This window comes from Balaenoptera ricei, chromosome 14 (assembly GCF_028023285.1).
Source record: "Balaenoptera ricei isolate mBalRic1 chromosome 14, mBalRic1.hap2, whole genome shotgun sequence".
NCBI classification, from domain to species: Eukaryota; Metazoa; Chordata; class Mammalia; order Artiodactyla; family Balaenopteridae; genus Balaenoptera; species Balaenoptera ricei.
Window position 1 is genome coordinate 30,769,961 of NC_082652.1, and position 16,282 is coordinate 30,786,242.

Consider the following 16,282-nt stretch of genomic DNA (forward strand, 5'->3'; position numbering starts at 1 on the left):
ATGTAGCCGTGAGTTTGATGGTACCATGTGGTTAAAAAATAGTCCCATTCTGATCAGTTTTGCTAGTGTCACTTCAGTGTTTAATTTAAAAATCACGCTAAATTTCGTTTTTAAATGACATTAGATCATGGTTACAAACATTTGTACCTTTTTTCTCATCATTACTGAACTAACGTAGGAAATTCCATGGACATTAAGCCTTCTGTGGTGTGTCCTCACCCCTCTGATGTGGATCCCTGGTCTCTGACAGGAGCAGCGCTGACTTTACAAATTGTTTAATCCCGGAGAACTATTGTAGTCGTAAAGTTTGAGGTGCAGAAGTATCATAATTGAAATTGCTCTAGTTGTCCGGATAATGTCCCCTCGACTCAGAATCCAGTGGGGAATTGCACATAGAATTTAAATATCACGTCTCTTTAGTCCTCTTAAATCTAGGACAGTTTCCCTGACTTTTCACCTGTAATGTCATGGACCTTTTTGAAGGGGCCAAGCCAGTGGTTTTGCAGAATGCCCCCCAATTTGAAATTGCCTGAGCGCTGTCACACAGTTAGATTCAGGTTAAACAGGTGTTGTCTGCCAGGAGTATTACCTCTCTACCTAGGTCCCTGGGTGTTTTTCTGAATGGGTTGCATCAGGGATAACACAGTGTTGGCTCTTGGGTCCCTGGTGATGCTGAGTCCGGTCCCTTGGCCGTGGGTCAGCTCACTTTTCCATCGAGGTTATTGACTCCTCGGTGGGCGATTCTTTCAAACTCTGAACAGCTCTTTGCCTGAGTCCTTCACCCAGTGCTTTTGCATTTCTGCATCTGTACCCGGTTCTTGCCTGAATCACTTGTTACTGTGTGAGTTGTAAAATACTAATTTTCTGTTCTTTGTAATTCCTTCTGTGTTTACTAGTTACTATCTCCTGTAAAGATAACCTTTCCCTTGTCTTTCTCTGCCTTTTTGGAAGTTTTTTTTTTAGTATCAGTGTGGACTCTAGAATTACTTTTTTATTCTGTGTAATGTAATCTATTTCTGTCGTTTGATTTTTGTCGTTTGTTTTTTAACATCTTTACTGGAGTATAATTGCTTTACAATGGTGTGTTAGTTTCCTCTTTATAACAAAGTGAATCAGTTATACATATACATATGTCCCCATATCTCTTCCCTCTTGCATCTCCCTCCCTCCCACCCTCCCTATCTCACCCCTCTAGGTGGTCACCAAGCACCGAGCTGATCTCCCTGTGCTATGCGGCTGCTTCCCACTAGCTATCTGTTTTACATTTGGTAGTGTATATATGTCCATGCCACTCTCTCACTTTGTCCCAGCTTACCCTTCCCCCTCCCCATATCCTCAAGTCCATTCTCTAGTAGGTCTGCGTCTTTATTCCCGTCTTGCCCCTAGGTTCTTGTGATCACTTTTTTTTTTTTTTTAGATTCCATATATATGTGTTAGCATACGGTATTTGTTTTTCTCTTTCTTACTTCACTCTGTATGACAATCTCTAGGTCCATCCACCTCACTACAAATAACTCAGTTTCATTCCTTTTTATGGCTGAGTAATAGTCCATTGTATATAGGTGCCACATCTTCTTTATCCATTCATCTGTTGATGGACACTTAGGTTGCTTCCATGTCCTGGCTCTTGTAAAAAGAGCTGCAGTGAACATTTTGGTACATGACTTTTTTTTTTTTTTTTTTTAAATCCTTCATGGGTTAGGTTTTTTGTTTTTTTTTTAAAGCGCTCCTGACTTATTTATTTATTTATTTTATTTTTTGGGCTGTGTTGGGTCTTCGTTTCTGTGCAAGGGCTTTCTCTAGTTGTGGCAAGCGGGGGCCACTCTTCATCGCGGTGCGCGGGGCTCTCACCGTCGCGGCCTCTCTTGTTGCGGAGCACAGGCTCCAGACGCGCATGCTCAGTAATTGTGGCTCACGGGCCCAGCTGCTCCGCGGCACATGGGATCTTCCCAGACCAGGGCTCGAACCCGTGTCCCCTGCATTGGCAGGCAGATTCTCAACCACTGCACCACCAGGGAAGCCCCATGACTTTTTTTGAATTATGGTTTTCTCAGGGTATATGCCCAGTAGTGGGATTGCTGGGTCGTATGGTAGTTCTATTTTTAGTTTTTTAAGGAACCTGCATACTGTTCTCCATAGTGGCTGTATCACTTTACATTCCCACCAACAGTGCAAGAGGGTTCCCTTTTCTCCACATCCTCTCCAGCATTTATCGTTTGTAGATTTTTTGATGGTGGCCATTCTGACCAGTGTGAGATGATATCTCATTGTAGTTTTGTTTTTTTTTTAATACATTTATTTATTTATTTATTTATATTTATTTTTGGCTGTGTTGGGTCTTCACTTCTGTGCAAGGGCTTTCTCCAGTTGCAGCGAGCGGGGGCCACTCTTCATCGCGGTGCGCGGGCCTCTCACTGTCGTGGCCTCTCCCGTTGCGTAGCACAGGCTCCAGATGTGCAGGCTCAGTAGTTGTGGCTCATGGGCCTAGCCGCTCCGCGGCATGTGGGATCTTCCCGGACTGGGGCACGAGCCCGTGTCCCCTGCATTGGCAGGCGGATTCCTAACCACTGCGCCACCAGGGAAACCCCTCATTGTAGTTTTGATTTGCATTTCTCTAATGATTAATGATGTTGAGCATTCTTTCATGTGTTTGTTGGCAATCTGTACATCTTCTTTGGAGAAATGTCTTTTTAGGTCTTCTGCCCATTTTTGGATTGGGTTGTTTGTTTTTTTGATATTGAGCTGCATGAGTTGCTTGTGTGTTTTGGAGGTTAATCCTTTGTCAGTTGCTTCATTTGCAAATATTTTCTCCCATTCTGAGGATTGTCTTTTCGCCTGTTTATGGTTTCCTTTGCTGTGCAGAAGCTTTTAAGTTTCATTAGGTCCCATTTGTTTATTTTTGTTTTTATTTCCATTTCTCTAGGAGGTGGGTCAGAAAGAATCTTGCTGTGATTTATGTCATAGAGTGTTCTGCCTATGTTTTCCTCTAAGAGTTTGATGGTGTCTGGCCTTACATTTAGGTCTTTAATCCATTTTGAGTTTATTTTTGTGTATGGTGTTAGGGAGTGTTCTAATTTCATTCTTTTACATGTAGCTGTCCAGTTTTCCCAGCAGCACTTACTGAAGAGGCTGTCTATTCTCCACTGTATATTCTTGCCTCCTTTATCAAAGATAAGGTGACCATATGTGCGTGGGTTTATCTCTGGGCTTTCTATCCTGTTCCATTGATCTATATTTCTGTTTTTGTGCAAGTACCATACTGTCTTGATTACTGTGGCTTTGTAGTATAGTCTGAAGTCAGGGAGCCTGATTCCTCCAGCTCCGTTTTTCCTTCTCAAGATTGCTTTGGCTATTCGGGGTCTTTTGTGTTTCTGTACAAATTGTCAAATTTTTTGTTCTACTCCTGTGAAAAATGCTGTTGGTAGTTTGATAGGGATTGCATTGGATCTGTACATTGCTTTGGGTAGTAGAGTCATTTTCACAATGTTGATTCTTCCAGTCCAAGAACATGGTATATCTCTCCATCTGTTTGTATCATCTTTAATTTCTTTCATCAGTGTCTTATAGTGTTCTGCATACAGGTCTTTTGTCTCCTTAGGTAGGTTTATTCCTAGATATTTTTTTCTTTTTGTTGCAGTGGTAAATGGGAGTGTTCTCTTAATTTCACTTTCAGATTTTTCATCATTAGTGTATAGGAATGCAAGATATTTCTGTGCATTACTTTTGTATCCTGCTACTTTACCAAATTCATTGATTAGCCCTAGTAGTTTTCTGGTAGCATCTTTAGGATTCTCTATGTATAGTATCATGTCATCTGCAAATAGTGACAGCTTTACTTCTTCTTTTCCGATTTGGATTTCTTTTATTTCTATTTCTTCTCTGATTGCTGTGGCTAAAACTTCCAAAACTATGTTGAATAATAGTGGTGAGAGTGGGCAACCTTGTCTTGTTCCTGATCTTAGTGGAAATGGTTTCAGTTTTTCACCATTGAGGACAATGTTGGCTGTGGGTTTGTCATATATGGCCTTTATTATGTTGAGGAAAGTTCCCTCTATGCCTACTTTCTGGAGGGCTTTTATCATAAATGGGTGTTGAATTTTGTCATAAGCTTTCTCTGCATCTATTGAGATGATCATATGGTTTTTCTCCTTCAATTTGTTAATATGGTGTATCACATTGATTGATTTGCGTATACTGAAGAATCCTTGCATTCCTGGGATAAACCCCACTTGATCATGGTGTATGATCCTTTTACTGTGCTGTTGGATTCTGTTTGCTAGTATTTTGTTGAGGATTTTTGCATCTATGTTCATCAGTAATATTGGCCTGTAGTTTTCTTTCTTTGTGACATCTTTGTCTGGTTTTGGTATCAGGGTGATGATGGCCTCGTAGAATGAGTTTGGGAGTGTTCCTCCCTCTGCTATATTTTGGAAGAGTTTGAGAAGGAAAGGTATTAGCTCTTCTCTAAATGTTTGATAGAATTCGCCTGTGAAGCCATCTGGTCCTGGGCTTTTGTTTGTTGGAAGATTTTAAATCACAGTTTCAATTTCAGTGCTTGTGATTGGTCTGTTCATATTTTCTATTTCTTCCTGGTTCAGTCTCGGAAGGTTGTGCATTTCTAAGACTTTGTCCATTTCTTCCAGGTTGTCCATTTTATTGGCATAGAGTTGCTTGTAGTAATCTCTCATGATCCTTTGTATTTCTGCAGTGTCAGTTGTTACTTCTCCTTTTTCATTTCTAATTCTGTTGATTTGAGTCTTCTCCCTTTTTTTTCTTGATAAGTCTGGCTAATGGTTTATCAATTGTGTTTATCTTCTCAAAGAACCAGCTTTTAGTTTTATTGATCTTTGCTATCGTTTCCTTCATTTCTTTTTCATTTACTTCTGATCTCATCTTTATGATTTCTTTCCTTCTGCTAACTTGGGGTTTTTTTGTTCTTCTTTCTCTAATTGCTTTAGGTGTAAGGTTAGATTGTTTATTTGAGATGTTTCTTGTTTCTTAAGGTAGGCTTGTATAGCTATAAACTTCCCTCTTAGAACTGCTTTTGCTGCATCCCATAGGTTTTGGGTCGTCGTGTTTTCATTGTCATTTGTTTCTAGGTATTTTTTTGATTTCCTCTTTGATTTCTTCAGTGATATCTTGGTTATTAAGCAGTGTGTTGTTTAGCCTCCATGTGTTTGTATTTCTTACAGACTTTTTCCTGTAATTGATATCTAGTCTCATAGTGTTGTGGTCGGAAAAGATATTTGATACGATTTCAATTTTCTTAAATTTACCAAGGCTTGATTTGTGACCCAAGATATGATCTATCCTGGAGAATGTTCCATGAGCACTTGAAAAGAATGTGTATTCTGTTGTTTTTGGATGGAATATCCTATAAATATCAATTAAGTCCATCTTGTTTAATGTATCATTTAAAGCTTGTGTTTCCTGATGTATTTTCATTTTGGATGATCTGTCCATTGGTGAAAGTGGGGTGTTAAAGTCCCCTACTATGATTGTGTTACTGTCGATTTCCCCTTTTATGGCTGTTAGTATTTGCCTTATGTATTGAGGTGCTCGTATGTTGGGTGCATAAATATTTACAATTGTTATATCTTCTTCTTGGATTGATCCCTTGATCATTATGTAGTCCTTCTTTGTCTCTTGTAATAATCTTTGTTTTAAAGTCTATTTTGCCTGATATGAGAATTGCTACTCCAGCTTTCTTTTGATTTCCATTTGCATGGAATATCTTTTTCCATCCCCTCACTTTCAGTCTGCATGTGTCCCTAGGCCTGAAGTGGGTCTCTTGTAGACAGCACATATATGGGTCTTGTTTTTGTATCCATTCAGTGAGCTTGTGTCTTTCGGTTGGACATTTAATCCATTTACATTTAAGGTAGTTATCTATACGTATGTTCCTATCACCATTTTCTTAATTGTTTTGGGTTTATTATTGTAGGTCTTTTCCTTCTCTTATGTTTCCTGCCTAGAGAAGTTCCTTTAGCATTGGTTGTAAAGCTGGTTTGGTGGTGCTGAATTCTCTTAGCTTTTGCTTGTCTGTAAAGCTATTAATTTCTCCATCAAATCTGAATGAGATCCTTGCTGGGTAGAGTAATCTTGGTTGTAGGTTTTTCTCTTTCATCACTTGAAATATGTCCTGCCACTCCCTTCTGGCTTGCAGAGTTTCTGCTGAAAGATCAGCTGTTAACCTTATGGGGATTCCCTTATGTTTTACTTGTTGTTTTTCCCTTGCTGCTTTTAATATTTGTTCTTTGTATTTAATTTTTGATAGTTTGATTAATATGTGTCTTGGCGTGTTTCTCCTTGGATTTATCCTATATGGGACTCTCTGTGCTTCCTCGAGTTGATTAACTACTATTTCCTTTCCCATATTAGGGAAGTTTTCAACTATAATCTCTTCAAATATTTTCTCAGTCCCTTTCTTTTTCTCTTCTTCTTCTGGGACCCCTGTAATTCGAATGTTGGTGCGTTTAATGTTGTCCCAGAGGTCTCTGAGACTGTCCTCAATTCTTTTCATTCTTTTTTCTTTATTCTGCTCTGCAGTAGTTATTTCCACTATCTTATCTTCCAGGTCACTTATCTGTTCTTCTGCCTCAGTTATTCTGCTGTTGATCCCTTCTAGAGAATTTTTGATTTCATTTATTGTGTTGTTCATCTCTGTTTGCTCTTCAGTTCTTCTAGGTCCTTGTTAAACGTTTCTTGTATTTTCTCCATTCTATTTCCAAGATTTTGGATCATCTTTACTGTCATTATTCTGAATTCTTTTTCAGGTAGACTGCCTATTTCCTCTTCATTTGTTTGGTCTGGTGGGTTTTTGCCTTGCTCCTTCATCTGCTGTGTGTTTCTCTGTCTTCTCCTTTTGCTTAACTTACTGTGTTTGGGGTCTCCTTTTCACAGGCTGCAGGTTCGTAGTTCCCGTTGTTTTTGGTGTCTGTCCCCAGTGGCTAAGGTTGGGTCAGTGGGTTGTGTAGGCTTCCTGGTGGAGGGGACTAGTGCCTGTGTTCTGGTGGATGAGACTGGATCTTGTCTTTCTGCTGGGCAGGTTCACGTCTGGTGGTGTGTTTTGGGGTGTCTGTGGCCTTGTTATGATTTTAGGCAGCCTCTGTGCTAATGGATGGGGTTGTGTTCCTGTCTTGCTAGTTGTTTGGCATAGGATGTCCTGCACTGTAGCTTGCTGGTCGTTTAGTGGAGCTGGGTCTTGGTGTTGAGATGGAGATCTCTGGGAGATTTTCACCGTTTGATATTACGTGGAGCTGGCAGGTCTCTTGTGGACCAGTGTCCTGAACTTGGCTCTCCCACCTCAGAGGCACAGCCCTGATGCCTGGCTGGAGCACCAAGAGCCTGTCCTCCACACGGCTCAGAATAAAAGGGAGAAAAAATAGAAAGAAAGAAAGAAAGGATAAAATAAAATAAAATAAAGTTATTAAAATAAAAAATAAAAATAAGAAAAAAATTTTTTTAAGTAATAAAAGAAAAAATGGACAGACAGAACCCTAGGACAAATGGTAAAAGCAAAGCTATACAGACAAAATGACACACAGAAGCATACACATACACACTCACAAAAAGAGAAAAAGGGAAAAATATATATATATCGTTGCTCCCAAAGTCCACCCCCTCAATTTCAGATGATTCGTTGTCTATTCAGGTATTCCACAGATGCAGGTACATCAAGTTGATTGTGGAGATTTAATCCGCTGCTCCTGAGGCTGCTGGGAGAAATTTCCCTTTCTCTTCTTTGTTCGCACAGCTCCCGGGTTTCAGCTTTGGATTTGGATCTGCCTCTGTGTGTAGGTCGCCTGAGGGCGTCTGTTCTTCACTCAGACAGGACAGGGTTAAAGGAACAGCTGATTCGCGGGCTCTGGCTCACTCAGGCCGGGGGGAGGGAGGGGTACAGATGCGGGGTGAGCCTGCGGCGGCAGAGGCCAGCGTGACGTTGCAACAGCCTGAGGCGCGCAGTGCGTTCTCCTGGGGAAGTTGTCCCCGGATCACGGGAGCCTGGCCGTGGCGGGCTGCACAGGCTCCCGGGAGGGGAGGTGTGGATAGTGACCTGTGCTTGCACACAGGCTTCTTGGTGGCAGCAGCAGCAGCCTTAGTGTCTCATGCCCGTCTCTGGGGTCCACGCTGATAGCCGCGGCTCGCGCCCATCTCTGGAGCTCCTTTAAGCAGTGCTCTGAATCCCCTCTCCTTGCTCACCAGGAAACAAAGAGGCGAGAAAAAGTCTCTTGTCTCTTCGGCAGCTCCAGACTTTCTCCTGGACTCCCTCCCGGCTAGCCGTGGCGCACTAGCCCCCTTCAGGCTGTGTTCACACAGCCAACCCCAGTTCTCTCCCTGGGATCCGACCAAAGCCCGAGCCTGGCGGGTGAGCGGACAAGCCTGGCGGGTGAGCGGCCAAGCCTCTCGGGCTGGTGAGTGCTGGTCGGCAGTGATCCTCTGTGCAGGAATCTCTCCGCTCTGCCCTCCGCACCCCTTTTGCTGCGCTCTCCTCCGTGGCTCTGAAGCTCCCCCCTCCGCCCCCCGCAGTCTCCGCCCGCAAAGGGGCTTCCTAGTGTGTGGAAACCTTTCCTCCTTCACAGCTCCCTCCCACTGGTGCAGGTCACATCCCTATTCTTTTGTCTCTGTATTTTCTTTTGCCCTACCCAGGTACGTGGGGAGTTTCTTGCGTTTTGGGAGGTCTGAGGTCTTCTGCCAGCATTCAGTAGGTGTTCTGTAGGAGTTGTTTCACACGTAGATGTATTTCTGATGTATTTGTGGGGAGGAAGGTGATCTCCGTGTCTTACTCTTCCACTGTCTTGAAGCTCCTCCTGTCGTTTGTTTTGACCATCAAATCTGGCGAATAAGAGCCCCTTAAGCCACCTCCTGTGTCCTTTTGATCAGCCCCCTCACTTGCAGGCACATCTTACTTTCAGGCACACCTTCTCCTTTCTCTCCAGCCGGGAGTCAGGATCTCTCCAAGGAGCCCTGGTCTTTTCTGGTGGAGAGCTGGGATTTAGAAGCCAAGATCCAGGCACTAGACGTGCTCATTGCTCCCAGACGTTGTTTCTTTTAGGCTTTTTCAGGGGACAGGAGCTAGGAGGGATTTTTGGGGGGGTTTTAAAAAATTATTTAGTTCATATTGCATCTTTACTTCCAATCCAGTACCATTTCCTCTCCTTTCTTCACATTTTTTTTCTTTTCTATTGTGGTAAAAACTCTGTTTTCAAAAACGTTAAATTATTTAGTCATTTGCTCAATTCTACGTTTTAGAACTACTCCACCATCAAATCAACCAAGTAATGGTCAAGATTTCCTTCAGCACTTTCTGTCATTAGAACATGTTCCATGAAGATAGATGGTCAGAATACTGAGTTTAAAGTTAGACTTTTTCTGTGTGACTCTTATCTGTTTGATGTAGTTAAATTTATTTGCTTCTATTTTTATCAACTTTTAGGGTTTTCCCCCTTGTTGACTATAAACCTACTCTTAAATATTTATAGAATGGTTATTGGGATAAATTTATTTTTTTCACTCAAATATTTATTGAGCACCTACTGTGTGCCATCACAGTGCTGTCCACTGGGCTCACACTATGAGTAGGTGCATAATCCCTGTCTTCAAAGGGTCTGTGACAACAAGGATGTCACAGGAGTGTTCTAGTAAAGCTTTGCCCGGGGACAATGGACAGTAGAGGCCACTCACTGGCTCAAGAAGCATATATTTCAAAAGGGGAGAATGACTCTTGAAGATAAACGGGATTATCAGGGAAAATGGACTTAATACCAATTTTTAAAACAAATGTACCTAACTACATCTGTTCTCCTTCAGAAGAACTAACCATGTGATTTAGAGTCATTTTTTTTAAGCAGTCTGGTAAAGGAAATAATGTCTCCACCATGTCCTAGTGAATATTTTTATTTGTTTCTTCAGCTTCTTCATATTGACAAAAGAAGAGAATATCTTTATCAACTTCAGGAGTTTTTGGTGACAGACAATAGTAGAAATTGGCGCTTTCGAGCTGAACTGGCTGAGTAAGTTCTCATACTTGATCAGACTGTGTTTCGGGGCGGGGGGTGTTGCTTCCTCCTTACCTTTCCTGGATTTCTTCATCACTTTGTGTGGGCCCAAGTTTCTGCGTGGTATCCTGTTCCTTTAACACTGCCTGTAACACAGGTCTTGCTGGCAGTGAATTTTCTCAGCTCTTTTTTGTAAGACCATGTCACCTTCACTTTTTTTTAACTGTGGTAAAATACACATAACCACTTTTGCTGCTGGTGCAGTGTCCCCCCGTCTAGTTGTAGAACATTTCGTCCTCCCAGAAGGACACCGCACGCCCATAAGCAGCGGCCCCGCAGCCATCAGTCCGCTGTCTCCGTGCGTGTTTGCTTTTCTGAGCGTTTGCTCCAGATGCGCTGCGTAACCCCCGGCCTCTGTGCGCGGCTCCCTCCCCAGCACAGTGTTGTCGGGGTCCATGCATGTGGCAACTGTGTCAGAACTTCGTTACTTGTGATGAGTGAATAATACTCTGATGTGAACATACCACCTTTTAACCCATTCATCTGGGTTGTTTCTGCCTTCTGGCTGATGTGAGTAGTGCTGCTGTGAGCATTGATGTACTGATACAAGTTTTTTGAGGTGGATTTGCTGGGTCATCCGCTAATTCTGTTTAACTTGTTGAGGTGCTGCATGACTGTGTCCACAATGGCTGCAGCGTTTTACGTTCCCACCAGCAGTGGATGAGGGTTCCCATTTCCCCACATCCTCCCTGGCACTTGCTGTTTTCCTTTTTTTTTTCTTGCTTTCTAATTGTAGCCAGTATTACAGTGGGTGTAAAGTAGCATCTCACTTTGGTCTTGATGTGCATTTCTTTAATGTTTAGTGATGTCCAGCACCGTTTCTTGTGCTGTTGGCCATTTGTATATATTCTCTGGAGAAATGTCTATTCAAGTCCATTGCATATTTTTTAATCGGGCTGTTTGTCTTAAATTGGGTTGCTGAATTGTAAGAGTTCTTTATTAAATATTCTGGATTCTGGACTTTACCTGCATTTTCAAAAGATATCTTTGCTGGGTGTGGAGTTTGGGGCTGAGTTTCTTTCGGTGCATGACAGGATAACTGCCCTGAGTTCTGTCTTGCCTGGCCTCCTCTGCAGCTGGTGTGGACGGCTGAGCCCGTCCAGGCAGCAGGTGCTGGGTTGGGTGGTGGTGTCTCCGTATGACCTTCTGTGCCCTCTGCACTTCATTTCGTCCAGCCGTGGGCTGCCGTTGCCTTTTGCTGATGGTGCGAGCTGCGGCTGGGGGCCTCCTCTTCCCATGCTCTGCGCCCCCTCTGCGCCTTCGCCCCTGCATCCCTTCGCCCCTTGCGCCCCTGTATCCCTTCACCCCTTCCACCCCTGCATCCCTTCATCCTTCCGCCCCTGTATCCCTTCACCCCTTGCGCCCCTGTATCCCTTCACCTCTTCTGCCCCTGCATCCCTTCATCCTTCCGCCCCTGTATCCCTTCACCCCTTGCGCCCCTGTATCCCTTCACCTCTTCTGCCCCTGCATCCCTTCATCCTTCCGCCCCTGTATCCCTTCGCCTCTCCGCCCCTGTATCCCTTCGCCTCTCTGCCCCTGTATCCCTTCACTTCTCCGCCCCTGTGCTCGCCACGCCCCTCCGCCCCTGTGCCTCGGCATCCCTTTAAGCCTCTGCCCCCCTCCTCCCCCCCACCCCCGCGCCCCTCCTTCCCTGCTTTCATCCGACCGTGCTCCCCTGCGTCCCTCCATCCTCCTAGCCCTGGGCTGTGGTTGCCACGTGGTGGAGGCCACCGGGTGCTGGGTGAGGGGGGCCCTCTGCCCCTTGGTTCGGCCTCGGTCTCGGGGAGGCCTGTGTGCTGGGCCCCCCAGAGGCCCCACCCGCCCTGGGGCTCGTGTCTCTGCCCTGGGCCCGTGCTCGGTCAGGGCAGTGCTTCCCGCCCCTCCCCGGCAGGACGAGACTCGCGCTTGGCTCCAAGGCTCTGCGGCCCCACGCTGGGAACAGGCTTTCCTGTCCCCTGTCCCCGGCTGCAGCCTGGCCTTGCCTGGGCGGGGGGATGGACAGGCTTTGCTGCCCCTCCACGGGCCGCAGGAGGCTTTTGCTCCTTGAGAGGCGTCTGCGGGGCGTCTCTCGGGGGATCCACGTGCCCTCGGGCGGGGCGGCTCATCGCTGGTTGTCTGTGTCGTCCACCTCCTGCCGATGGCACACATAACCCACCGCAGACACATAGCCCGGGAGGTGGGAGTCTCAGCGTGTCTGTGGTCCTCCTGGGAGGGTGTCGCTGCGTCCTCCACTCAGGCTGCTGGGGGACGCCCTGGTCCTCGGTTCTCGGCCACTTGGTGGGAGCAGGCGCAAGAGGGGCCTCCCTGTGTCCCCCACCCCTGGTACCGGAGCCTCCCTGAGAAGCTGCCTGGAGCCTGACGGGTACACGGCCGGCTGCCTGAGGCTGCTGGCACCTTCTCAGTAGACGGCTGCTGTGTGGACGGGAGTTTCCCAGCAGGTCCTCAGCAGTCACCGCGGGACCATGTCCCGTGTCCCCATGCAGCCAGCCAGGACGCGCTTTGCTCTGTGTCCGTCGCCGTGGATACAGTTCCGCAGTGTTTGTGTCCTGAACGTGTGTGTTGTTTAGATGCAGATCCAGACACACAGCGTCCAGGCCAGTCGCTGGTCTCTGCATGTGTTCCTTTCACAGACACGACCCCGGTGATTCATGCTTCAGATGAGCAACCTATTTTCATTTGTCGTGTTTATTGTTGAATTGTAATTGTATTTTTATTTTTATAATTCACTTTGTAGACAGCTGATCTTACTTCTAGAGTTATACAGCCCCAGAGACATTTATGACTATTTACGCCCCATTGCCCTGAATCTGTGTGCAGATAAAGTTTCTTCTGTGCGTTGGATTTCCTACAAGTTGGTACGTGTTCAAGTTCTTACAGCCTTAGCCCAGCACACGTTTGGTGAGAACACCATGCAGAGGTGTGGCTCACCGGCGCATGCCCCCCTAGGTCGGCGAGATGGTGCGGAAGCTGCACCGGGCTGCGCCGCCCACCTTCGGGGTGGACCTCATCCGCGAACTGGTGGAGAGCTTCGGCCGCTGTCCCCGGTGGTCCGGGCGGCAGGCCTTCGTCTTTGTCTGCCAGGTGAGTGCAGCCGCACCGGCTGCCTGTCTCCTTGGGCCCCTTGCCCCCCTCCACACCCTCGCTCTCATCCTTGAGGGCAGAGCTTCGCCATCTGGCTCATCGTTCCCCACTCCGTCCCCCGAGCTCCCGGAAGCGGCGCTGCCCCGGCCATCGGTCCACGGAGCTTGCGGGTCTGCGGCTGTGAACGTAACTGTGATGCCAGACCTCCGTGGGGCAGGTCACAGCTGTGCGTCTCTGCGGGGACTTAACTGTATCCCTTTGTTTTGAGCTCCTGAGTGCCTGGAATATTGTTTTAAAAAGCTGTAACTGAAACCTGAGGCACTTGAGTTGTTTCTAAAAGGTTTTGCGAGCTGGTATTACTTACGGCCTGGTCGACTGAGCCGGCAGATTGAAGCAGGTCTTTCTGTCCCCAGACCGTCATTGAAGATGAATGCCTGCCCATGGACCAGTTCGCTGTGCATCTGATGCCACACCTGCTCACCTTGGCAAACGATAGGGTTCCGAATGTCCGCGTGCTCCTCGCGAAGACACTGCGACAAACTCTGCTAGAAAAAGGTAGGCAGGCGACCCACGAGGAGAAGGGTAGGTGGTGGGGACACGGGACAGGTGGGCGCCCGAGCGGAAGGGTTGGGGTTGTAGGAATGGTCTGGTCCGAGAATGTGCTGCGACTTGTTAGTGGTGGTTCCTGTCGAGAAAGGACACAAGACGATTAAGGGGCGAGGAGAGTGATGTTGAATTTTCACTGTTCTGTTCTAGATGAATTTTTCTTTATAATTTAAAACTTAGTAGTTTGGAAAGTTGGAAATTCAGTGAGGACTATGTGACGAATACTGCCTTTGGTTCGCCCCACGTGAACGTCTGTTGCTGCCATCGGGGCGGGAGGCGTGTTTGAGTTTCCTCCTGAGTTCATTCATTAGGCAGAAGACGTGCCCCTTAGTGTTTGCGTTGCTGCAAATTATGAGCACCTCAAGATTCAGGTTGTTTTACTTATTGTAATCCCCCCAAAATGCCTAATAAATATCATTTGAATGCGTGAATTCATGAACAAAGCACAGAAAGAAGTTTGTAATAGACTTCAAAGAATATGGGCAAATGAACGTTGCTTCTTTTTTCTCCTTTGGAATTTATCATATTGAACAGACAGAGAGGACTCTGGTTTTGTGTGTGTGGTTTGTATTTGGAAATGTTTTTCCTTTCACTGAGTTAATTAATAGCTGTAACAAGTACAAGTTTTAACATATTTACTAACATTGCTGCCATTAAATATCATGAGATTTAGTCTGTTATAAAAACAAGATAGGGGCTTCCCTGGTGGCACAGTGGTTAAGAATCCGCCTGCCAGTGCAGGGGACACGGGTTCAAGCCCTGGGCCGGGAAGATCCCACATGCCGCAGAGCAACTAAGCCCGTGCACCACAACTACTGAGCCTGCGCTCTAGACCCCGCGAGCCACAACTACTGAGCCCACGTGCCACAATTACTGAAGCCCGTGCGCCTGGAGCCCGTGCTCTGCAACAGGAGAGGCCACCGCAGTGAGAAGCCCATGCACCGCAATGAAGAGTAGCCCCCACTCGCAACTAGAGAAAACCTGCGCGCAGCAATGGAGACCCAACACAGCCAAAAAAAAAAAAAACAAGATAAATCTTCTAATTCTCCTACATTTGGGGATTTTTTTCATAGAACACAAATCAATTTGGATTACTGTTTATAATCCAACAAAGCTAATTTCATTTGTGATTTGCTCTTCCCGTTTCCAGAGTATTTCCTAACCTCTGCCAGCTGTCACCAGGAGGCCGTGGAGCAGACCATCATGGCTCTTCAGATGGACCGTGACAGTGACGTCAAGTACTTCGCAAGCATCCACCCGGCCAGCACCAAGATCTCCGAAGATGCCATGAGCACGGCCTCCTCCACCTACTAGACGGCGTGGACCGGGGGTCTCCCCACTTCCGGGGAGCCGAGGTTCGGCTCGTGACCACACGTGGCCTGGGACAGCTGTGGGGGACCTTCCTCCCTTGCAGACTTGATTGCAGGTGCAAGTTGCCTACACCGATACCAGGGATTTTCAGAGTCAAGAGAAAGTACAGTAAACACTATTATCTTGACTTGAAGGGAAAATAATTTCTCAGAGGATTATAATCGTCACCGAAGCCTTAAATCCTTCTGTCTTCCTGACTGAACGAAACTTGAATTGGCCGAGCATTCTCCTTGTGGAAGGGATGGGACTCCCAGAGGCCTGCTTTGCTTTCTGCTGGTTTAATTTAATGACTGAGAGATGGAAGTGCAGCCAGAAGGCGGCCGCGAGCCGGGATGGGGAAGAGACCTCCAGTATTAACCCTCGCTGTGTCCACACGGGCAAGGCCCTGGTGGGGTCTGAGGCCAGCTGCCCAGTCCAGCCCCAAGTGTGAATAGTTTTTGACGTGTGTGAACGGGAAAGGAGATATTTTTTGGATTTCTCCTAAGGGCTTGATGCTAACACTAAGTAGAGTCTGATTTTAACTCTTAAATGCAGCATATTGCTGTGCACATTTACAGAGCCTTTGCTGAGTATCTATGTCCTGATTTTTTTTCATGCTGGTCATGACCTGAAGGAAATTTATTAGCACGTATACTGTATGTCAGGTGTTTTTGACTTGATCATGATCAGCTCTGAGGTGCAACTTTGTCTCACATACTGTACATACCTGTGCCTCCCCTGGGGAGGGCCGCAGTCTGTAATCATGCCGTTCAACTCTTGTGCACAAGTTCTCTTGTTCAAATAAAATTTATTACTAAGATCTATACAGAGAGATAGATACACTTTTGACTGTTTTCTAGATATCTGCGAATAAATGCAATTTGTGACCTGTATTAATGATTTTAGTATAAAATGGGAAAACTAGATTAAAATATGTCTTTTAACTAGTACGGTAATTTCTTTGAAATCTGTGCACACCCCCGGGCCACTTCTGCTCTTGGCCGGCAGCGGGGCCTCCTGGGCAGCGCCCCGCCGAGGGCAGGCGTGCGCCTGGGGCTCACCCTGGGGTCTTCACTCCCGGGAGAGGCCTCCGAGCCCAGGTCTACCTGTGCAAGGCTCCTGGTGGAGCCTGCCCGCCCACGCGTGTCTGCGTCAGGTGAGATGCTGCGTGAACGTGCTTTTATGAA

At 46.2% G+C, this 16,282-nt stretch overlaps 1 protein-coding gene across 4 annotated transcripts in view; it reads left to right on the forward strand.

Moving 5' to 3' along the window:
• PPP4R1 (protein phosphatase 4 regulatory subunit 1) overlaps positions 1–16,042 on the forward strand; it is a 70,888-nt gene extending 54,846 nt beyond the window's left edge. For all 4 annotated transcript variants that reach the window (XM_059894688.1, XM_059894687.1, XM_059894685.1 and 1 more), the window contains 5 exons: positions 9,913–10,013; positions 12,793–12,913; positions 13,005–13,139; positions 13,553–13,694; positions 14,896–16,042. In XM_059894688.1, the coding sequence (XP_059750671.1) occupies positions 9,913–10,013; positions 12,793–12,913; positions 13,005–13,139; positions 13,553–13,694; positions 14,896–15,059 (663 nt within the window). In that variant the 3' untranslated portion in view covers positions 15,060–16,042. The remainder of the gene's footprint in view (positions 1–9,912; positions 10,014–12,792; positions 12,914–13,004; positions 13,140–13,552; positions 13,695–14,895) is intronic.
• Positions 16,043–16,282: the final 240 nt, after the last annotated feature.